At 35.3% G+C, this 22,611-nt stretch overlaps 4 protein-coding genes across 8 annotated transcripts; 2 read left to right on the forward strand and 2 right to left on the reverse strand.

Annotated features, from left to right (window-relative positions):
* The first annotated feature begins 3,977 nt into the window (after positions 1-3,977).
* On the forward strand, positions 3,978-4,553 carry LOC140036452 (uncharacterized). The gene has a single exon (XM_072077872.1). It carries the CDS (start codon positions 3,978-3,980, stop codon positions 4,551-4,553), a length of 576 nt encoding a protein of 191 aa, XP_071933973.1.
* Positions 4,554-4,868: 315 nt separating this feature from the next.
* Positions 4,869-7,413, reverse strand: LOC113732946 (uncharacterized). Of its 3 annotated transcripts, none has more exons than XM_027259010.2 (4): positions 7,178-7,413; positions 6,181-6,238; positions 5,493-5,597; positions 4,869-5,271 (listed from the first exon to the last, which is right to left on the reverse strand). In XM_027259010.2, exons 2-4 carry the CDS (start codon positions 6,223-6,225, stop codon positions 5,155-5,157), a joined length of 267 nt encoding a protein of 88 aa, XP_027114811.1. In that variant the 5' UTR covers positions 6,226-6,238; positions 7,178-7,413; the 3' UTR covers positions 4,869-5,154. The 3 variants fall into 3 exon arrangements, with proteins under 3 accessions (XP_027114811.1, XP_027114810.1, XP_071937043.1); XM_027259009.2 differs by having other exon boundaries at positions 6,181-6,251; XM_072080942.1 differs by having other exon boundaries at positions 6,181-6,260; positions 7,176-7,413.
* Positions 7,414-8,522: 1,109 nt separating this feature from the next.
* On the reverse strand, positions 8,523-16,276 carry LOC113732947 (dihydrolipoyl dehydrogenase 2, chloroplastic-like). 2 transcript variants are annotated; one of them, XM_072080944.1, is made up of 15 exons: positions 15,725-16,276; positions 15,408-15,554; positions 15,014-15,148; positions 14,748-14,865; positions 13,920-14,044; positions 13,114-13,239; positions 12,914-12,994; positions 11,491-11,553; positions 11,330-11,404; positions 11,161-11,239; positions 10,979-11,079; positions 10,175-10,288; positions 9,936-10,049; positions 9,443-9,514; positions 8,523-8,904 (listed from the first exon to the last, which is right to left on the reverse strand). In XM_072080944.1, the coding sequence occupies exons 1-15, from the start codon at positions 16,073-16,075 to the stop codon at positions 8,851-8,853; spliced, it is 1,755 nt and encodes a 584-aa protein (XP_071937045.1). In that variant the 5' UTR covers positions 16,076-16,276; the 3' UTR covers positions 8,523-8,850. The 2 variants fall into 2 exon arrangements, with proteins under 2 accessions (XP_071937045.1, XP_071937044.1); XM_072080943.1 differs by lacking the exon at positions 8,523-8,904 and adding an exon at positions 8,941-9,111.
* Positions 16,277-19,447: 3,171 nt separating this feature from the next.
* On the forward strand, positions 19,448-20,967 carry LOC140037057 (uncharacterized). Of its 2 annotated transcripts, none has more exons than XM_072080946.1 (4): positions 19,448-19,820; positions 19,976-20,082; positions 20,367-20,485; positions 20,647-20,967. In XM_072080946.1, the coding sequence occupies exons 1-4, from the start codon at positions 19,640-19,642 to the stop codon at positions 20,738-20,740; spliced, it is 501 nt and encodes a 166-aa protein (XP_071937047.1). In that variant the 5' UTR covers positions 19,448-19,639; the 3' UTR covers positions 20,741-20,967. The 2 variants fall into 2 exon arrangements, with proteins under 2 accessions (XP_071937047.1, XP_071937046.1); XM_072080945.1 differs by having other exon boundaries at positions 19,512-19,841.
* Positions 20,968-22,611: the final 1,644 nt, after the last annotated feature.

The raw sequence follows: 22,611 nt of genomic DNA on the forward strand, positions 1-22,611 counted from the left end.
ATAATTTGCTCAAAACGAAAGGATTGCGATCCCAAGTCTAACGGTGTGTTTAATAAAATTAAAATTTAAAAATTGAAATCTGAAATTTGAATCTATTAAATTATTAAATATTAAATCAAATACATTTAAATTTGAGTGTATAAGTGAATAGTTTATCACTTTTTTTTAAGAGTAAGTTTTACCTAAAAAATTCAATAATACTAACACTTAATCAATTCAGATCAATTTTTGATTATCAAACGCGTCTGAATATGTTAAAATCTAAATATATTAAATTTAAGTGTTGAATTACGTTATCAAACAGGACCTAAGTTTCTTTTCATAGTTCCACGCTTTCACTAATTTTTTTTTTTGGTCTAGTCACGCTTTCACTATTTGATTAGCACAAGTGATGGTCTTATTTTTATCGATTTGACTATTCAACGAAAAATTATATGGAATATTTAAGCAAGTGTTTTTCAAAAGTGAGTCCGCTCTATCAGCTTTTAATCCACTAAATATCAAGATTTAATACAATTAAGTAAGTGTTATTAGTGTTTATTCTTTGTTTAACAAATCAAATGACTTGTCAACTAGTACAAGAAAAATACAGTAATCTGTATTTGAACAATATCGCTCAAATGGACAACAACAAACTGAGAATGTTTCAAGGGTTGTCAACTTCACAGAAAGTAATCAAGAATCCTGCTTTCAAAGTTTGTGAAGATTAAAAATCATGAAGTTGGATGCCTTGCAAAGACGGTCACTATGGGCTGTGATCGATGCATTTAACTATTTTATGCACATATTTTTGCTCTGCAAGTTCACCCTTGACTTGCCAAAGGCACTTACCAACCAATCTGTGTAAGACTGTGATGGGATTTTACATGAAACTTTCATTGAAGTTCTCTGACGGATAGGGAAAAACAGGTAGGGATGCAAGAGTGATAATTATGTTTTTGTTTTAGCATAAAAGTACTCGTCATAGTTTTAGGATTAACCTTTCTTATACTGGGATCTAAAAACGTGCCATAAGTTAACGAATTTCTTGATAGTGCTTGTGAAGTAAGCTAAAGATTTGCACTTTCTCATGCCAAGAATTTCTTCATTGACAAAGCATATGAATAAGCTAAGGCAAAAAATGAGGAGAGGCAACTCAGGCGCAGACAGTGCTCTTTGAACAAGCATAAGCACAGAATGATTCAACAGGAGACAGAACAGCAGATACTCCGAAGAAAACTAGCTCATCCAAGAAATTAAGGCGCAAGACAGGAGGAATTGACAAACAGCCCTGCTTGTATTCAGAAAACATACTTCACCTAGTACTCCTACAGTTCATTTAGTTCCTTCAAACACCTGTCACTAATCCATGGACAGGCCTCTCGCCGGTGGCCTGATTTACCACAGTCGAAGCAAATCATGTGCAAGCCTTCACATTCTACATCCTGCAAAAACGTTTTGATCCAATGCAAGGAGGTAAAGGCTTATCGAGATCAACCTCGATACATGCTCTAGCAAAAATAGCCATCATCCGCTTATCCACCTTGACAGCCTTTCCAAGTGCATTTCCAATCTTGAACAGAACCCTGTCATCATAGTACTCAACAGGCAAACCGGTGAACTTTGCCCAAACTAAGGTTGAGCTTTGGGCAGGCTTAAAATCCGGTTTCCATGGCTGAATAGTTAAGTAGTTTCCCATTATATACCAGGACCCTTTTTCCAGCACCAGATAGCAATCTTTTTTGCATCGAAAACGTACATGAAAGAAGTTCATGCTCAGGTCGACAAGCTCCAATGGGTATTTGCGCTTCCAAAGTTTAACAAGTTCGGGAGAAAGGGAAGTGAATGACATGGTTTTCCCCAACAGTTTGAGAATGACAGCTTTTCTCCATGACTTTAAAGTTGTTTGTTGACCTAGATCCTCATCATCTGAGCCTGTGTAAATTGGTGGAAGGCTCGTGGTAGATAAAAGAGCATCCTTAAATGACAGACCACCAGTACCAGGACCCCAAGGTTCAGACTGTTTAGTCCGCGCATTGTTTGCCGGATCTGGAGATTCCTAGGCGTTATCTTGCCCAACATTTCCACCATCAGAGGCAATGCAATCTTTGAATGCTTGATATTCTGTCTTCTCTGGTGTTCGGTAGGCAAAGGGGATGACACGAGTTGTTAACTATGCCCCCAGCTGATACCCAATCAGTCTTGAAGAACCCTCATTGCATTGAATAGGCAGGGCAATCCGAAATTTGAAACAGCCATCTAGCACCAAAGAGCCACTCTGTCCAAGAATCTCGCACCCCGGAGAAAAGAATCAGTCAATTTAACATGAACTGAGTGGACAACCCACTAAGCCCATTGGAGTACCCGCCATGGAGTTGAGCACTCCAAGGTCTTGCAAATCTTTTGACTTCTGCTTGCAGGAACAATCTGTTAACAGGAATTAAAATCTCCAGGAATGGCCCTGCCATATCCTACTTGTTTTTTGCAGATGACTCATTAATCTTTTGTAAAGCTAACTCTAAGGAGGCAAGTGAGATCACCAGAATTCTTCAAATCTATGAACTAGCTTCAGGGCAAAAGATCAACATTGAGAAATCAGCAGTTCTTTTCAGCAGAAACAGCTCCCAAGCAAATAAACAAGATGTCCTCCAAACTCTAGGCAACGTCCAGCATGTTTCTCAGGCAAAGTATTTGGGTCTCCCTATGGTTATAGGAAGATCTAAAAACAGCACATTCAGGTTCCTGAGAGACAAAATGATTGGCAAGCTACAAGGATGGAAGGGCAAGATGTTAAGTAATGCGGGCAAAGAGGTTCTTCTCAAATCCGTGGCATTAGCTCTACCATCATATACCATGTCAGTTTTCAACCTTTCAGATGGACTATGCAAAGCATTAAGTAGCATGATGACGAAGTTTTGGTGGGGAAATGACCAAGGCGAGAAGAAAATGCACTGGAAAAAATGGTGGGACCTGACAAAAATCAAAGGTAAAGGATGACTTGGATTTCGTGATATAAAGTGCTTCAATGAAGCCTTACTTGTCATGCTAGCGTGGAGACTGCTAACAAATCCTGAGTTGCTGGTTAGTATGGTAATGAAAGGGAAATATTTTCCTAACTCCTCTATCTTGCAAGCCAAAGCAAAGTCAGGTTCCTCGTGGATATGGCAGAGCATTCATAGTGCAATCCCTTTGCTAGAAGATGGACTTAGGAGACAGATAGGGAATGATAGATCAACTGCAATTTGGAAAGATAGATGGATTCTTGATGGTATGAATGGACTAATAAGATCAGCTAGACCTCAAAATTGCAACATAGACAGAGTCTGTGAGCTGATCATTAACAAGAGATGGAACAATAATCTTATTCAGTCCATTTTCTGAAGAGAAGAGGTGGAACAAATACTAATGATCCCTCTCAGTATCCAGGAAAGGCAGGGCAGGTTCGTTGGGAGGCATAGCAGCAGTGGAGATTACACCACCAAGTCAGGATATGCTCAAGCCAGATTAAAACTGAGCAAGAAGGCCAATAAGATGCAACCAAATGAGGGATCCAGCGCAAGGAAGGATGATCCTACACCATGGCATCAAGTCTGGGATCTAAACATAAAACATAAACTGAAGCACTTCCTATGGAAATGCCTTCATAACATCCTACCTACCAATGCAGAAGTGAATAGAAGAACTGGCAAACGGGACAAGTGGTGCAAATGCTGTGGTGAAGAGGTAGAAACATTAGAGCACCTTTTTTTCAACTGTATAGCTAGAGAAGAGGCTTGGTAGACATTCCCTATCAAATGGGATGGTATTCAAGAAAGTTCATGGAATTTCTCGAAGCGGTGGGAAGCATTGCAGGGTGCTAGAAGCGGAGTTAACGGCATCAGTCACATAGAAGCCACAACAAACTTCTTGTGGCAATTGTGGAAAGCAAGGAATGCCTGCAACTTCAACAAGGAAAGCACAAAAGGTAACCGATCTCAAATAGAGCTCTAGAAGAATGGATGGAGTACAAACAGATGTGGGACTTGGAGAAAATGGAAAGGAAAAAGGATGATCCAGAAGTACCAGCGATGACCATCACAAAAGAACTTCAAGATCAACATGCCACCCTAATGTTCACGGATGCAGCAATGGACAAAAAGAGAAGTAGAGGGGGATTGGGCATCACAACAAAGGACCATAATGGAAAACTTGTCAAAGCATGGGCAATCCCTACTGGAATGATGAAGGATGCCGCCATATTAGAAGCTGAAGCAATCAGATCAGCCATGCTCAAAGCTCTGGAAGAAGGGTGGACATCTCTGCTCATACATTCAGATTGTAAAGGTCTAGTGGATAGAATTAATCACAAATGTTTTGGGCTATCTCTGTTAGATGTGTTGGTAGAGGATATTGTACATCTTCGTCGATCCTTTTGGCGATGTTCCTTCATATTTATTGGAAGGGAATATAATCGCACTAATCATGATTTGGCAAAATTTGCCATCAACCTAATTGATGAAACAAGGTGGGAGCTAGACTTCCCTGTGTGGCTTAGGACTGAAGCCCACAAAGATGTCCTGGCTGTGTGCCAGTAGTATGTATATGCTAGGAATATTGTAACCTTTCTCACATATATATTAAATGATGACCTTTTGACAAAAAAAAAAAAAAAAATGGAGTTAAGCACTCTTGAATAAAATATCAAGGCATTCTTGCGCTCAAATTGGAAATGCATTGAAACTGGCAAATATGCTCAAGAAAATCTATCAGAAGTATTTTAACATCATCTTTTAGACAAATAATTGGTAGTTATGCATACATAAAATCTCATCGTACAATTTGCACATAGTGGTTATTTATATGCAAGTTCCTATGTAGCCGGTCTTAGGTCATCCACTGCACCAAGCAAGGGAAAAATAAGACATGTCATTTTATTTGTCCCCACATCACAATCAGTTCTTCATCTACTAACATTGAACCTCCTGAATATTTCTACCTGACATGGATCCCAAGAACTCCTGATACATACAAGTTCAAGAATGCCTTCATCACATCAATGTAATTCTTTCTTATTTTTATTTTTTTTATTTTATTTTTGTGTACATTTAAGTATCCAGCCAAGTGCAATTCCATGCATCTATCCCACAGTAGCAAGGGCAGAATTCGATCAAGCCTTCAGTGACCCATTAACTCTTTTCAGCTTGCATGAAGCTTGTCTTCTTGGCTTCTCTCAGCAAGTTCTTTCCTGTGTGCTTGGAGCCTCTCCTTCAACTTCTTGCTCTCTTCAAAATTTGCCTTTCGTTTCAAAGCTTTCTGCAAAAGTTTTAGCATCACAAATGAATATTTAAAGCTTTTTTATCACTTACCCTTTTACTTTCTTTTTTCTTTTTTTAAAATAATTGCAAAGCATCCAAGGGGTGGTTGGGGTGTGTGCAAACTTGTATTGTAGCTTTGATCTCAAATAGAGAGTAATAAATAAGCTTCATTGTTCCTATCAGAGGAGAGCAATCAATATCCCAGTTACAAAATCTTACTTCTTGCCTGAAACAGCGATCAAGCTTTACTTTGAGTTCTGTGCATTTACCAAAAAATTTCCCAATTGGATGATCTGAGTGACACTTCTGGAACTGTTCGATAATCTGCATCATGCAGCACGAATAACTTAATTCCTTCAAACTTAATCATACTCCAACAGCTCTACAATTGAATACAAAAATCCAGGCAATATAAGTCCGTAGAGCTGAAAACAATTATAGAACCTACTGCAGTTTTGTCAAAACACAAGAACACCATTTCTCATCCTTTTCAACTCCAAGTAAACAGAAAAGTCCATACCCATCCAGTCCAAAGTAAGATATTAAACAACACCAAAATTCCAAAGCAACTTCAACAATTTACAATAGAGTATTCAATTGTCATATTTCATTCGATAATAATCCAAGATTTGAATGTTTAAACATGAAAAGGAGCTTACAATAATAGGATTCTTGCATTTTCAGGTATTCAGCGCTGAGTTAACACTGACCACACAACAGGCATGAACAAAATAAAGTTCATAATATACCTCATTCAATTCAACTCCATACAAGGAATGTGCTTGATATTATGTAAAGGTATCATTCATCACCAAATAGAAGACAGTAAAACATCAACAAACTTTTAGTTTAAAATGAGAAAGAACTAGACAAAGCAATTATTAAAAGGAGGCAAAACAGGACTTACTTCTGCACACATTGGGTGCCTGTGTAATGTTAGCGGGGGATGCATTATCTTCTCAACACTTCAGAAGGTTCCTATCACAAACCAGGAAAAATTAAAATATGGAAATCAATCTTGGTTTTTACATTTAGACACTAATAACATGTGTTTTTATCTAATTATATTCATTTAAATAGTGATCCTTCCACTCAAGTAGGGATCGTATGTCTTCAGCCGGAAAAAAGAAAAAAAAATTCCTAACATCTCCTTTAGCTTCAATCAAGAAGTATCATCTAACAGATTAAAAATAATGAATCAAATAAACAGGATTGGTGTTGTTTACTTCTGCTTCCTACTTTCAGCTGGTTTACACCTATAGTAGCTCTTACAATTGCGGGCAAGATAATCCATGATCCATAATCCATCACTCCCTAGTCATAGATGAGCACCCAATGACTGGTTCTGGGACAACATTCATCTCGCTTATCCTCTACTTCTCAGCCTAGTTCAATGTTTTCACATGATAGCAGCATTCTTCAAGTTTATGCCCTTTAAAGTTGGAAGTTTTCTCCTAAAGTAACTCAGTATCATAATTTACTTCCATTTCTTTTAGATTGAATTCAGTAAAATAAATGTCAACCATTATCAAAAATTTTCTATCATGCCAACGTTATTCTCTGTAGAAGAACAATTGGGAATATGATTTCATGATAGATATAAAGAACATAAAAAGGGTTTCAAAGATTAAAATTCACGTTATTTTCCCCTTCTTTTTTCGCCGCTTATATTAACAATCAACTACGTATGTCTGACATGGAAAAATCAATAAAGCCACACAAATTGGCACGGTATAACTGCCAGAGAAAAAAAAATTAAATTTCTTCCAGATTACTATATCTACTGTGGCAGCAGAGTCAAATTATCCATTCATTTTCCACATATTTCAAAGAATATTCAGCAACTAAACTACCAAAAAAAAAAAAAACCCGAATACGAAACAAGCAGTCACAGTAAAAAATACCTTTAGAAATGTGAATACAACTTGCAAGATTTTAATTTTCCTTTTTCTTTTCCCTTGAATTTCTTGGGTTGGTCGGAGGGAGGTAACGCTACCGTTTTATGCAACCGGCGCCGGACTTTGCCGGGCTAACCCTGTTTAGTGTGATTTGCTCCCGCAACCACGATTTCAGTGAAGAGGAATTGAATATGATTGATGAATGATCGGAAAACAGGATGTTTTTTTTTTTGGGGGAGGGAGGGAGGGAGGGCGGGGGTGGTGGTGGTGGTGGAGGAAATCCGGCTGCTCTCCAGGAAAAGAAGTCGAGAGATGGGTTTAACAAAAAGAAGATGGGGATTTTCTTTTTTCTTTTTTTTTTCCTTTTAAGCTTCCTACAAGTGAACAATAATAATCAGCTAAAATTCTCGATTTCCAGCCATTCGAGTTTAGATTTTTTTGTACATGATGGCCTACTGCCCGTCTGATATAATTCAAAATATTTTTTCTTTATCTAAAAAATACTCTGAAAAATATATGTACTTTTCGCATAATAACAATAATAAACTTTTTTTCTATTATACTTCGCGAATTAAATTTTATTTATTTTGGAAAGCTTTAAAAAGTTGTGTAACAATGACAACCTATCTTCCCAATTATATATGGAATAACACGTACGTATATCATAATTTTATATATTTATACATGTAAACATGTTAAACTTTTAATAAAGTTAATATCTGATACACAAGAATAGCTTTGTTTGGATATCATAATTAGATGTTAAACGTTTTTTGTAAACATATTTTTCAATCACTATTTTATCTCACATATATCAAATCGTTACAGTAATTTTTCTACAAAAAATTTAGAAAAATGCTATTTGATACACAAGAATAGCTTTGTTTGGATATCATAATTAGATGTTAAACGTTTTTCGTAAACATATTTTTCAATCACCATTTTATCTCACATATATCAAATCGTTACAGTAATTTTTCTACAAAAAATTCAGAAAAATGCAATCCAAACAAAGCGTAAGGGTTAAGGGTAGCATTAAATATATCATGATCTTGAAAAATTGTAGCAGTTTTACTCATACTTTTAGTTTTATAACTTCCAAATTTTTATGCGTAATTTTGACGAACTCATATTTTGCGCTGAATTTTTAATCTTATTTTTGGAAACAAAATCAGTGTTATATAAATACATATTATACATGTACCATATTTACTAACCATCGTAGATGGCACCTCCAACATTTTTTAATTAAAATACAATTGGTTCTTTAACTTTAATTTGCAAGAATCAGTCCATCATCTTTTATTTTTCGAGTCAATTCGACCCTTGATAAATCATATGACTGAGAGAATACAAAGTACAAATCAGATTTTCTTTGAAGCTCATCACAGGGTACACCAAAATCCTTTGTACTTGGACTGTGACCAAAACTTCATCTCATTGTCATAAGCTAGAATTCCAATTATTTTCAAGGAGAATAATTTCTACAACAAACAATGACGATGGCTTTGACAAAAGGCTGTCTATGGCTTGAATGTGCAGCGAAAATGCTACCAAAATGCAAGCAAGAGCAATTTTATATGCTGCTCTAGTGCTCCTTTCTCTTGGACCTGAATCTTCTTCTCAGGTCCCAAAAGCAAGGTAACAACACATACTCCCAAAAACATTCCCCAACTAATCTAAGTATGGCCAGCAAATTGCATACCCACTCGAATAGAACCGTTAACTTTAACCTGCCACAAGAACAAAAATGATAAATTTGGTTCAATAGCTGTTGCTGACTTTTAAATTAAATTCAGAAAGAAGACAAGACATTGCAGATATAGGAAAGCAAACTGCGATTTAGCACTATTTATTCGTTCAAAAATAGGTTGCTTAGAGTACCAGGATAAAATGACAGAGAATCTCAGTTCAGGACTTAAGGAAGCTTTCCTACTTACCTGCAATTTTGTACATGCAAACTTGTAAAGGTATCTTGGTAGATTTGGCAGTCCCTCATTAGATTTTTAGAATTGAGAAAAAAAAATACTCCATACTTTTAGGTGCTTTATCTGTATTTACGTCTAGATAATGACTAACAGCCCTAAGATTTGGTAGTAAGGATTATTGTGACACACATTGAAGTTCTCATAGCGACAACTTTGAGCAAGCAGTCAAAGATAACTTTCACATTGTGATTTTTTAAAGCAATTTCCTCAATGTTCTTCTTAAAAGTATCCTAAGAGGCTTTTTTTGGTGCAATAAAAAGTAGAGAGGGGATAAAAAGTTTACCCTGGCTGCTTTGAAGAGCTCATCAAGCACTTCAGACAAGGTTGGATGTGCATGAACAGCAAACTTTATGTCCTGGGTAATGCAAAAAGAAGCAATAAAGTGGACAAGATAGAAAGATAAAAAAGCAGCAGCACACAATAATTACAAGAGAAAAGGAGGTTCCAGAAATAATTCAATTGCAGTGAAAAAAGACCCTGAAGTTGAAGAGCATTTCTAAATATGCCAATAGATGTTGATATACTCAAAGGTTATAGACCATGCAGTCAACTGCTTTACAACCTAGAAGACTATCATTTTGAATTTAAGAAATTCCAATTTTGATATTGCTGCTATTGCTTCAACCCTTTTCTTCATACAATCATGATTTGTCCTAGTTTCTCTTAATCACGAAAGTGCCCAAGGAAATTCCATTTCTGCCATCTGTTAAGATGTTTTTCAAACACTAGCATATATCCTATGCACGAGCATGCAAATTCCCAAAGCAGATGTGTACCTGTATATGTGTCCCCATAGCTATAGCATTAGATGCCTCATGTATGAGGTCTGCAGCATGCAGACCAAAAATATGAACTCCAAGGATCTCTCCATTGTCAGGTCTATAGATCAACTGCATCAAATCACAGGTTTGAAAAGATTAACTAAACACCAAAATTTTGGCAGAGCCAAGGAATAAATTGGAAGTGAATGTATATTACAGACATGTCCATTTTCTCAAAGGATCACAAGTACAACCTTGGCAAGTCCTTCCGCTTCATTTTCAGCCAGGGCTTTAGTGTTAGCCTTGAAGCTTGTCTTAGCAACACTGACTTCAAATCCTTCCTTCTCACCCTTTTCTCTTGCTTGAGGCTGCAAAAAATGAAATTTATTCACCCATACCTTCAATGAAATAGCTTTCAGACACATGCTTGCCAAGCATAAGACTTAACTTGCCTATCCAATGTCTTAAGCGAATAGTTTCTTTGCCTTGTATTAAAGGTTAAATATTTAAGGTACATGGCAATAATCTAGATTTTTAGCAAACATTCCAGAAATACCTCAGTGAAGGTGAACCAATCAACATGGTTGTCATAAGATCTATAATACACAGGAGACGCACTCAAGATTCAACCTACAGTAGCCATTGCAAGATTTGCGCTCTAAATTATCCTACAGTCAATCTTGGTCAACGATACTAACAAAGAAAGTCTGATCCTGGATCAACCCATAGTAGTCAGATGTCAGATTCCAATTAATAGTTGCAGAGTGTCCCTATACAGCTTTAGTAGTATCACTTGATCCACTTCAAAAGGAAAGTTTCCTTTAACATTTAACACACACAGTAATCTTCATAAAAAATTTATTTTTCACAAAAATGATAGTACAGTAAAAGTTAATTGAACAAAGAGGGGTTTGAGTTTTCAATGGATAGCAACTCATAACCTTTATTACGATACACCAGTACATGTGAAATGTGCACAGATACCTACATTCTAATGCACCAAAAATTGATTAAACAACAATATATGAAAGAATAAGAATTGGTGAAGCAATTTGTACCTCTGTCAGTCCAACCATACTGATCTCAGGATGGGTAAAACATGCTGCTGGTACACTTAAATGGTTCAGAATATGGTCCTTTCCAGTAACTTGCTCAACAACTACGATGGCAGCAGTACCCATTGTTAAACATATATGAAAATAAGAACAACACAGTGAAAGAATACAGAATAGGTAATCACCAGAGATTCCTTGTGCGCTTGCTGCATGAGCAAGCATCATCTTCCCATTGGCATCACCAATGCAATACAAGTGAGGAACCTATAAATGAGAGATCTATATCAATAAAAGGAAGGCCTATACCAGCAGAACATCACTGACACATTACGAGCAAAGAAGGCCGCGACTGACCAACTTCCCATCAGCATCTATTACATGCATGCGCTCATCTACAGGTATAAATCCACGCTGAGTTTGTACATTAATCTGAAATGTGTAAGCCAATAGCATAGAATTAGGCTATGATCTCATTTTGTAATTCATTCAGAAAACTAATAAACTAGTCAACTAACATTTTCCAGGCCAAGTCCTTCAGTGAATGGAGCCCTACCAGTTGCAATAAGAGCAGCATCTACCTGTGGTAAATAACAGTTGAAACATGTTGTGAGCGAGGATGCCACCGAGAAGGATTTAAGAATCAAAGGAATTTACAGAGGACTGAATTCTAAAAGATTTGATCATAGAAAGCACACTTTGGAGGATTGAAAAAGGATAGTCATTGTAAGCTTTACAAACTCATAATTGCAGAAATTTTAATTCCTGAGCCAAGGTTCTTTTAAGCACACTTAAATTGTTCCCAATTTTAACAAAATTAAACAAGTGACAAAAGCATATCTACTACAAAATAACTTAAAGTTTTAATAATTTCTCTTTCATCATTGATGTCTCCATCTCAAGTGCACATATAGCAGACTTTATTTACTCAATGCATGCTTATGATAATGATTAAACAATAATGAGAAAAAGGTAATCTAAACCCACAGTGAGAAGATGCACTTCTGTCATAACAAGTTTGCTGAAATATCTCCCAATAACATGATTTGGTTGTTGTGGGCAATGAAGAGAACCGAATTTTGAGTATAATAACACTTAAAATCTCAAAATATTCTTCTCTTCTTCTCAGGTACCCACTTGAAACCCTATATACTGTTCTCTATTGAGCGAATTTTTCTCCCACCCCACACTTTTTAAGTTGTAATGATTAGCACACAGTTGAAAATCAAGCTACATCTCAAACAAAGGGGCAAAAGTTTTTGTGTTTGCCAAATGCTGATATCTGCTGCAATTTCTTTCAAAATGTCTGTCCTTAAGACAATTAAAGCTAGTATATGATATGATTGAAAGTGCCGACAACTAACAAATGGGAAGGTTTACGGGAACTACGAGTGTGTTTGGATTATTTGAAATATTATTTGGAATAATTACTGTAGCACTTTTTGTGATATGATGTATGTGAGATAAAAAGGTAATTAAAAGGATAGAAAGGTGTATGGGAAAAATGTGTTTGTGATGCAAGCAAATAAATTTTTGACAAATAATTTCTATCCAAATACACCCTATATTGGATGATAAGGTCAACCACATCCTGATCCTCCATTTGCATATTTTGCATTGCAATAAATCCATTAAATTGCTAACTAACTCTTCACCAAACATCTGTATCGAATTGATGAAATTTCTTCAACAAAAGATCTGGAATGAATTACGTTAGAGAATCTTGTCACTCTATACTAGGAAGCTGTCTCCGAGAATCAGTGATCATGATTGGTCAACCATATATTGTGCCAAGACCCAAGAATCATGTCGAGATCCAATGCACTAATTATGTACAATGACATCTGAATACCTAAGAATGACATATTAAATGAACGTCACTCTGCTTTCAGATGTACAGACCTAAGAATTCATGCATTAACTGAATGTTTATTAACTTACCTCTAGAGTGCCTTTCGGTTCCCTGGTCTTGGCATCAATGAGCTCAATTATCACTGGTTTTCCATCCTTTGCTGGAGTTATCTGAAAAAGTATCAGATAAATGAAAATGAATTTAAAAAGGCACAAACAGGAAAGCAGCGTACATATTAATAGCAGCATTGCACCTGTAACTAGAAAAAGGACTGTGAACTGTGACATACCTTGCTGGCAAACACACCAGTATGAGAATCAATTTTCCGAGGATTTATGAGGACTCTCTGTGCCAACTTTCCAATCTCAGGGTCAAAGCCAGGCATCAGCTGATCCAAAGCTTCAATAAATGTAACCTGTGCAATAAAGATGAAACTTTGTGACACAAGCCATTTTGCTAGGGTGAGTGGAAGCAAAAATAAACACAAAAAGATAATGCACTCCTAGTTTTACACATTTGAAAATGTTCAATGACCAATGTCGCAGAAGGCTCTTCAAAGGACAATCAGAAACAAAGTTCAGTCAATCAAAGTTTTGTAATAGATTGCAAAGGGTTATGCAATTCATACAAATTAAAACTGGATCGTTCCAACTAAATGTTGTTTCCCTATGTTTTATATGTTTCTTTGTCCTGCTTTTAGTTAGTCTCTATGAAGTTGGCTACTCCACAGCTTTGAAGCCCCTCCATTTGATAAATCAAACATGGAGAATGATTATTGAACGTTATTGTCCTTGTCAGGTTGTCGAACTCCTTTAACAATTAATGATGATACATTCTTTTCCATAGATACCCTGTCCCATAACTTTCTTTTAGGGAAACTATAAAGTGATACCAAATCAGGAAATAGAAAGGAAGAGCAAGTTTCATTAAAACAGTTAAAAAGCAAAACGTATATTTTAGTAAAAGAAGATGGTTTTTGAGGAGTAGCTCTCCCTAAACAGGACTAAAGTAGAACAAAATTTTTGTGATCATGACAAGAGAAATTTTGCTTCTCAACAAAAATGAAACAACTTTTTAAGCACAAACTGCTCTCACCTCACTTCCAAGAGCTGTATAAACATCGCTGAACTCGAGACCGATGTAACCACTTCCAACTATCGCTATCCACTCCGGAACAAATTCCAATTTGAGTGCATGATCACTGGTGATGACTGTCTTACCTGCAGGCAACTATCAATGATATTGGTTAATCTAATCTTGGCAAACAATAGTATTCAGTTAGAAGATTTGGAGGACTGAAAAAGCAAGACAGACGAACACGATTATAACAGTTCAACCCTCCAACGAAAAAAGCATTGTGCAACTATGAGCAACAAAACTAAAAGAATGACAAAAACATAATAGCAGTTCAAGAAGTAAAATTTCCAAGTCTAATTCCTTGCAAGCTAATTATAACACGATTGTTTTGCTAAAATTGTTCCTCCTACACAATTGAGAAGCACTCTTCATCGCTTGCAGTTATAGGTAATCACAAACTTTAGGCACTAATTAACCTAATAATCTGAAATGTTTAATTACAAATCAGTTTGAGGCTATTGAACATCACTTGAGAGACATGGTATCATGCACACATTCAGAACATTAGCATTTATAAGCTCTTCAACAATTTAAATACAGCAGAAACTTTTAACATCCAGTAAATCCCAAATTTTCAAGATCAATCTGGCAGACATCCTGCATATACTTTATTACCTTCCTTGAGATTGCAATGAAAGTAAGCATACCAAAACTAAACCAATTTTACATCTAAATACCGATAGAAACTGTTGCAGCAACTTCGTTGCAAACTAGAAGCTAGAAATTAAACATTGACAGACGAGCTACAACATGTGCCAACACAAGGACAAATACATGAGTACTTACCGTCAACTTCAATTCCCTTTGGCACTAAGGGAATGGAGCCAGTAGCAATTATAATGTCTTTTGCTGTTATTACAGTTTCTCCAGCGCCAGCCTTTCCATATTTCACCTTTTGTGGACCCTGAAAATATAGTTATGTGAAAATGAATGACAAAGCCTCGTATATGTGATCTAATGACTACCACTTTCCCTTTTACTTAAAAATGACCGTTTCTACACAGAAAACACCTACTTAAACTTGAGAAATTTCGATGAATAGCTCAGCTTACCAAAACTGTGCCAGCACCCATCAATATATCTACCCCAAGAGCTTTCATCGAATTTGTCAAATTATTTCTAATTTTGGAGGCCAAATTATTTGCATGATCAGCAACTCCTTGTCTGTCATATCCAGCAGCTGCAACCTATCATATGAGGTTAAAAAAGTGAGCAAGCTGTCGAAAACAGGGAAAACAGAAATAAAAGCATTTCAGGGTTGCAATGCAAACTTCGGCGATTTTGTAAGAAATATGACACTGGACAGTAACTTGTGCCAATACAAGAAGTTCAACCATTTCATGAACTTGATGCTGAATTTACAGCTGGCCCAAAAACAGTTACTGAAACATTCAAGAGACTAAACTTTGGTTTCTCAGCAAAAAGAACAAGACCAAAAATGCCTACCTGTAAACCAAAAGCCTTCATGTGATGCTCATTCTGAAGCTCCCGCATACGACCACTAACAGCTAGGAGGGCTTTGGAAGGCACACAACCCCTATTTACACATGTTCCTCCTACTACATCTCCTTCAATGATGGCAGTTTTTAAACCCTGAAAACAAAACATTTGTCAGTTAATCACTTTCACTGAATTCAAGAATTTGATAAAGGTATCACAAGATGCATTTATATGGTGAATAAGCAGTCAAACAAAATGCCTGCTTGATGTTAGCCACCAGCTTCTTTCATCACTTTCTTTAATGATCAGAGTGGCATTGTTACCTTCTCTACAGCATGAAGTGCAGCGCCATGACCACCAACACCAGCGCCAATAATTACGAGATCATAATCAAAACCCTCTTTCGACGGAGTTCCATTATCATTACTCACCGAAGCCGAAACCTTCAAATTCAAACGCTGCTTTGTGGACGAAGAAGAAAATACAGCAGCCGAGGAGGAGGAAACTAATCTCGCTGCAGCTGAATGCGAAGAATTCAGTCCGAAAATCGCCTCTCTCTTGAGCCCGCAGAACCGGAGCGATCGCGACGTGAGAAAAGTGGAAGAAGAGCAGTCGGATCTCGGGGCAATTGTTAGGGAAGGCGAGGCCAGGGACATTGTCATTGCTGATTGCATTTTTTAAAGGTTTCGAGGACTCGAGGTTCAAAAACACACACTCACGCAGTAGAGGATGAATTAATGGAGATTGTTTGGGAGCGGAAGTGGGGCCGCCGGGAGAGTGATGTAGAGGAAGAGGAGGGAAGGCTTCGAGAAGTCCGTTGGAGGTGGCGGAGTTAACAAAGCGGCGTTTGATGAACCAACCTCTTACTTAGTTGTTTAGCGCTCGTTTTTTAATTTTCTTGTTCCTTTCTCTTTTATTTTAATAGTTTCTTCTTTTTCTTTGATTGCTTTTTTTTTTTTTGCCCTTTTCTTTTTTTTTATTACCTATTATTTCTTGAGAATAAATAAGAGAGGAAATAGGTGTCACTTTTATTTTTTATTTTTGATATAATGGTGTTGAATCATTTTGGTTTTGAATATATGATAAGTAACAAAGACAAATTTAGAACTCATTATGTAATTGCTTAATTAAGAAAGAACTAGTATATTTGAATTTGCATAGAAAGATGTATTTAAGTGCTATAAGTGTTTTTATAAGTGAATAAATGCATATAATTATTTTTTAAAGAAATATTAAACTTCCAAAGTTTGAGAATTCGGATTACCTAAATTTCATATGAGTGTTTATATTACTATTTGGTATGGAGTTCTAAGTTCTCTTATATGTAAATGGTTTATCTTGCTTTTGTTGCATTTCTTTATATTTGACATAATTTCCTTGGAAATGGTTTGTGCTACATCTCATAATATCCTTCTTAGGTATTATTGACATCACTTTTGTTTACCTAAAAGCTTTGAAGATTTGTGTCAAGTTTTTTAGCTGATTAGCCACGCAAACAATCTAAAAACAAGAGCACATGAGTTTAATCCTCAAAATACTAACAAAAAAAACTTTTTTTGTAGCAGTGGTGGAGTGTGTTTGGACAGTAAATTAATTAGAATAGTTTTTTTAAAAAAAAAATTGTAATACTCATTTGACATAAGATAAATAGATGATTTAAAAATACGTTAATGACGCAAGCAAATAAATTTTTTACAAATAATTAACTCCAAAGAAAAAATTAATCTTTCTTATACTAATAATGTATATACTGTTGACAGTGTTGCATAAATTACAATTATATAAAATTTGAATTTAAAATTCAATTTTTGCACGTACATAACATTACCTCCCAAACAAAGTCATTGATAGCATGACCGTTGTGATCACCTATTGAGCTAGTTTCTGAGGTTTTTATGTAAAGGTGTTACACGTTCTATGTGCATCGCTCGCGTGTGATGTATTAGTATCAATCATTAATTATCAAGTAACGATGGTGGGACGAATTTGTATACTTATGAGGGACAATATGTGATTGAACAACACTACTTTGTAATGTGTTATTGGCATTGGTACACTACGTACAAGGCAATACTAGATGGCACGCTAAGCATTTACGATTTGTTCAAGGGGAGACACCAAAACTTAGATGCAACCTCGTTTAGATTGCCATTTTTTGTTTTAAAAAATTTACATTTTTTGTAAATATACTTTTTAATCACTTTTTTAGTACTTTACAGTTTATATACATCACATCGTTACAATATATTTTTCTAAAAAAAATTTCAGAAGATAGCAATCAAAATGGAAAATCTTTCACTTTGTATCTTTATGAAAAGGGGAAGTTCATATGCCCTATTTCCTATTACAAATAACAAGTTCTGGTTCTTGGGCATAATTACAAGAATCAGTCTGGCTTTTGGAATTATACACCACGTTTACAGGGTAACATGTTTCTCTTAATTTAAGGTCATTAACTGCATGGAAACAAGCTCCTTAGCTAAAATTTGGCGTATACTAAAAAAGGGTAACAAGAGATTCAATGCTGAATCTGGATATACATAATACATGAGCATTTTGGATTTGGATTAGATTTTGAAGTGAAAAAGTACATTATTGACATTCTCGCCTACGTTGGCAACTATGGAACTTTCCTCAAAAAAATTTGTGAGAGCCTGGGAGCATCACGTGGTTCATGGAGCCGAAACCTGAGGTCGTTTGCCAATTGAATATTTTGGATATTTGTTTAAAATTTTACTGTAATTTACCATAGAAATTGTAAAAAAAAATTTTAAAGTGTATAAATTTTTGGATATTTTAAAATATATAGTTTAAAAATTTTGATAAGTTTTGTGAGATTACTATAATTGAAGTTGTTAAAAAATTTGTAGCAGACAAATTTGATAAAAAAAAAAACTTATTTGCCAGATAGGCCTTTGGTTTGGACAGGAGATTATTTAAAATAATTACTGTAATACTTTTTTTTTATATAATGCAGATGAGATAAAAAAAATAATTAAAAAGATGAAAAAATGTATTCAAAATTATGTTTATGATGTAAGTAAATAAAATGTTTGGATAGCAAATTTTTTTAAAATAAATTTTTGTTTGCAATATAAATATATTTTTTAATTCATATTTTTATCTCACATACATCAAATCATAAAAAGTGCTACAGTAATCTATTCAAATAATTATTTGGAATGATTATCCAAACACACGTGTTAATCACATCTGAGACCTAAAAAGAAAAGTGAGACACGGCCCCGCCACTACGGCCAAGTCTCTCCAAGATAACTGCCACTAAAACCACCTACCGAAAAGGTACTCCTTTTAAAGTTTCGTGCTTCTAAGAAATCTAGTAAGTATTTTTTTTAATATACGAACAAGTATTAGATTAATTAAATAATATAATGGATGAAGGATAATAGTACAATAGAATCATGTTATTTTTTTTCTTTTCTAATGTTACTTTTTATTTGTTGGTTGGCTTAGATTCTATTTGATAATCCAATTCAATACTTAAATTTAATAAATTCAGATCTTAACATATTCAAACCATTTGATAAAAAATAATTGAACATCTGAATTAATTAAGTGTTACTGAATTCTGAATTCTTTAAGCAAAACATACTCCCAAAATTAAGTGATAAACTATTCATTTATTACTAAATATGATATGCATTCAAATATATTAGATTTAATACTTAACAATTCAATAATTTAATAGATTCAAATTTCAATTTTATCAGATCCACCTTAGTAATTACAAGATAATAAATCGCAAAGAATGTTAGTATAATTTTTAAAACTTAAAGGGAGGCTAGTGAAACAATTAAAAACCTTAGAGGGGGTTTTTAAAATCATTCCCTTTTTAAAATGTCGTGTTTTATTTTGAGATGTTGTTAAATATTTATCATTTTATCAAGCAAAATTACTTTTAATTTCTATTTTGAATGTTGAGTAGTAAAATAAAAACCATGGTCCATGGCCCAGAAGCCAGAACCCATGAACCGCCAACAGCATTGTTAAACTTACAAAAAGCTCAAAACCATCAAACCGCCGCCACCCGCCACACGACTCTCTCACAGACTCACACACACAGGACACACAGTAGTCAATCACACACTATATAAATATTCCATAGTCAGAGCTTAATTACGCACCAAAAAAAGAAAAAAAGTTTTGTAATTGTCACAAGCTTCTATTAATTAAGCATCCAGGAGCAAAAGAAGAAGAAGAAAAAAAATCTGTGGTTGATGGCTTCTGAAGTGGCGGAGAAAGAACGCAAGATTCTGGTTGCAGTGGATGAAGGGGAGGAGAGCTCCTATGCTTTGTCATGGTGTCTCTCCAACATTGTCAATGAAAATTCCAAAGATACCCTTGTCCTCGTCTATGCCAGGCCACCTAGAGCTGTTTACTCTACCCTTGATGGATCAGGTGAGGAAGACCACCTCCCAGGTGACTTCTTTTTTTTTTTTCTTCTTTTTGTGGTTGAGATAATTATTTATATGGGCATTTTGGGAGATCAAAAATTTTTTTTTTAAAAAAATGTCATAGTCTAAATTTTCTTACTATTTTGGTTGTTTTTGCAGGGTATTTGTTCTCTTCTGATATATTAGCCTCTATGGAGAAGTACAGCCATGAAGTTGCAGAATGCGTTCTTGAGAAAGCCCACCGAATATGCAAGGACTTTAATGCCGTAAGCCATTCTTTTTTTTTTTTCTCTTCCTAAAGAAATCCATTTCAAATTATACAGTCAAAATCCATTTTTTTTGGGGCACAGTTCTATATTATAAAAAAAAAAAGGGTTTTTTCTAGACAAATTATTAATAAATGTAGCATTTTCCCTTCTAGTAGACTGGATAACCGCTAATGAGGAAGGGGGTGGATTTTTAAATTTTGGGTTTTGTAGGGGTATGAAAGTAATAATATAATATTTACGTTCTAGGAGTAATGATGTTTGGGTGTGGATGTGGTGCACAGATTAAGGTGGAGACTAAGGTGGAGCATGGAGATCCAAGGGACATCATTTGTCAGCTGGCAGAGAAATTAAACGTTGACTTGGTAGTCATGGGAAGTCACGGCTATGGGCTCATCAAGAGGTGGAATCCATCTTCTTTCCTTTTTTTTGATCTTTTAAATAAATCCCTGTAATTAATTATATTAGTTGATGATTATTATTGCAATCTCTTTTCATTATTATTGTAATGGTTGGTTGATTTTGATTTTTTTTTTTTTTTTTTGTCTTTTGGAATTGGGGCAGGGCATTTCTTGGCAGTGTGAGCCATCACTGTGCACAGAACCTCAAGTGTCCAGTTCTGATAGTGAAAAAGCCCAAATCCCATGATGGAAACTAGTTGATAAATCTTTTTTCTTTCCTTCTGGTGGATCTTTTACTCCTTGTATAGCAAGTTTTCTTTTTTTTTTTTTTGCAAAAATAACTTCTATGTTGTTTTTCCTGTTTAACTTGTATACTAACATTTTCCCCAAGTTATTTTTAATATTTTTCCAAGAGCTTCTGACAATGGAAGCAGCTTAATGTACTATGTTGCCGTTCAAGTTTGACAAGGTCTCCAACTGTAAATTGCTCTGCTCTGCTGCATTTATGTTCTATTCATGTTCATATGCATGTTACTTTGTAAATTTTTTTTTTTTAAGGGGTGTTCTGGCATTTAACTTACGGTACTTTTTTTTTTTTTTTTGAAACGTTAGGATGCTTTCATTGATTTTCTAAAGAGAGCTTTACAATTCGAGCGATAATCTCATCCAAAAAAAATGCCTAAAGCATATGAATTAACATTTGGACCAATATTATTGTTATCATTACTAACTAAATATAAAAGGAGTACATTCGAAACAATATGTTTGTTTGGATATCATTATTATTTCAAATAATATTTCGCTTGCATCATAAATACATTTCTCTTTTTTACCAAAGCCAGGATGACTTTTGATCATTTTACAAACCTAAACCCCGAGAAAACCACAAAAGCCGGCAACTCTTGAGGTTCCTCAGGAGACTTATAAACTAACCCAAACCCCCCCAACTAGGGGTGGCAATTTTCGACACGACCTGAAAACACGACACGAACCTAACACGAAATTAATGGGTTTGGGTTGAGGTTTCGGGAATTCGGGTCAGAATCGGGTTGGACCCGATGAACCCGAAAAGAAAACAGGTCGATTTCGGGTCAACCCGTGGTGACCTGATATGACCCGATATGACCCGTTTACGAATTAAAAATAATTTAATAAACATAAAAATAATTTTATCTAACTAAACTAAGTTATTCTTTTTTTCAAAGGCATTAATTACTTAATCCTAAATGAATTTATTTAATTTGTGTGAAGTTGAAATTATTATATTTGGACAAATAATATATTATATTATTTTTTACTTTTATATTGTTTTAATTTATTTTATATTTTGTTTGGGATAAAACACTTTTACGGTGTTTAATTTATTTTAGATTTGGTTTGGAATTATTTATTTAAATTTTTATTACTTGATTATGTAATTAGTTTTGTGAGAAATTGATTTTATTAGAAATTACAGTGATAAATTAATAAATTAAAATTAAGTTTCGGGTCATTTCGGGTCGACCCGCCAACCCGTCAACCTGAAATTTTCGGGTTCGGGTCAGCATACCTGACCCGTCACGGGTTGGCGGGTCGGGTTCGGGTCAACAGATTTTCTGGCGGGTTGACCCGAACCCGACCCGCCAACCTGATTTGGACCCGAATTGCCACCCCTACCCCCAACACTCGATGTGAGATAACTACCTTAAGCAGGGCAGCTGCTACTAAGACCTAAAGAGATTCATAAATACATTTCTCAACTTACCTTTTTATATTTTCAATCAACTTTTTATCTCATATACATCACATCATAAAAAGTGCTACAACCATTCTTTGTTCAATCTGGTTTTGTTTGAACATGTTTCCTCCTGCTCCAGCCATTCTTTGTGTACTTTCTGAATAACTCCGCATGGTTGATGGTTGGTCTGGTTCTCAAATTCCTTCTTGTTTCTTTGCTTCCATATCTGCCACAGAATATTGGCAGTGAGGTCAATGGGCTTTTACCATTTAGTCTTTTCCTAGCACTGGTGATTCTGCTCCGCCATTTTTTGAAATTGCCTTGTTGATCTTTGGCTCCATCCCATATTATTGGGACTACTTTCCAAATCTCTCTTGCTAGAGGACATTGCAGCAGTGTGTTCTACTGTTT

Source organism: Coffea arabica, chromosome 2e, assembly GCF_036785885.1.
Source record: "Coffea arabica cultivar ET-39 chromosome 2e, Coffea Arabica ET-39 HiFi, whole genome shotgun sequence".
Classification (NCBI taxonomy): Eukaryota; Viridiplantae; Streptophyta; class Magnoliopsida; order Gentianales; family Rubiaceae; genus Coffea; species Coffea arabica.

What these genes read in the sequence shown, in the direction of transcription:
- LOC113732947 (XM_072080943.1), bottom strand. Translation starts at nt 16,075, where the DNA reads ATGCAATCAGCAATGACAATGTCCCTGGCCTCGCCTTCCCTAACAATT. An exon ending in TGAAGGCTTTTGGTTTACAG is followed by an intron (nt 15,149 to 15,407) that starts GTAGGCATTTTT and finishes CTCATATGATAG; the next exon opens with GTTGCAGCTGCTGGATATGA. An exon ending in CTGGTGTGTTTGCCAGCAAG is followed by an intron (nt 12,995 to 13,113) that starts GTATGTCACAGT and finishes ATACTTTTTCAG; the next exon opens with ATAACTCCAGCAAAGGATGG.
- LOC140036452 (XM_072077872.1), top strand. Translation starts at nt 3,978, where the DNA reads ATGGAGTACAAACAGATGTGGGACTTGGAGAAAATGGAAAGGAAAAAG.
- LOC140037057 (XM_072080945.1), top strand. Translation starts at nt 19,640, where the DNA reads ATGGCTTCTGAAGTGGCGGAGAAAGAACGCAAGATTCTGGTTGCAGTG. An exon ending in TGAGGAAGACCACCTCCCAG is followed by an intron (nt 19,842 to 19,975) that starts GTGACTTCTTTT and finishes TTGTTTTTGCAG; the next exon opens with GGTATTTGTTCTCTTCTGAT. An exon ending in GGCTATGGGCTCATCAAGAG is followed by an intron (nt 20,486 to 20,646) that starts GTGGAATCCATC and finishes GAATTGGGGCAG; the next exon opens with GGCATTTCTTGGCAGTGTGA.
- LOC113732946 (XM_027259010.2), bottom strand. Translation starts at nt 6,225, where the DNA reads ATGCATCCCCCGCTAACATTACACAGGCACCCAATGTGTGCAGAA. An exon ending in GGCACCCAATGTGTGCAGAA is followed by an intron (nt 5,598 to 6,180) that starts GTAAGTCCTGTT and finishes TGCATGATGCAG; the next exon opens with ATTATCGAACAGTTCCAGAA. An exon ending in ATCGCTGTTTCAGGCAAGAA is followed by an intron (nt 5,272 to 5,492) that starts GTAAGATTTTGT and finishes AAACTTTTGCAG; the next exon opens with AAAGCTTTGAAACGAAAGGC.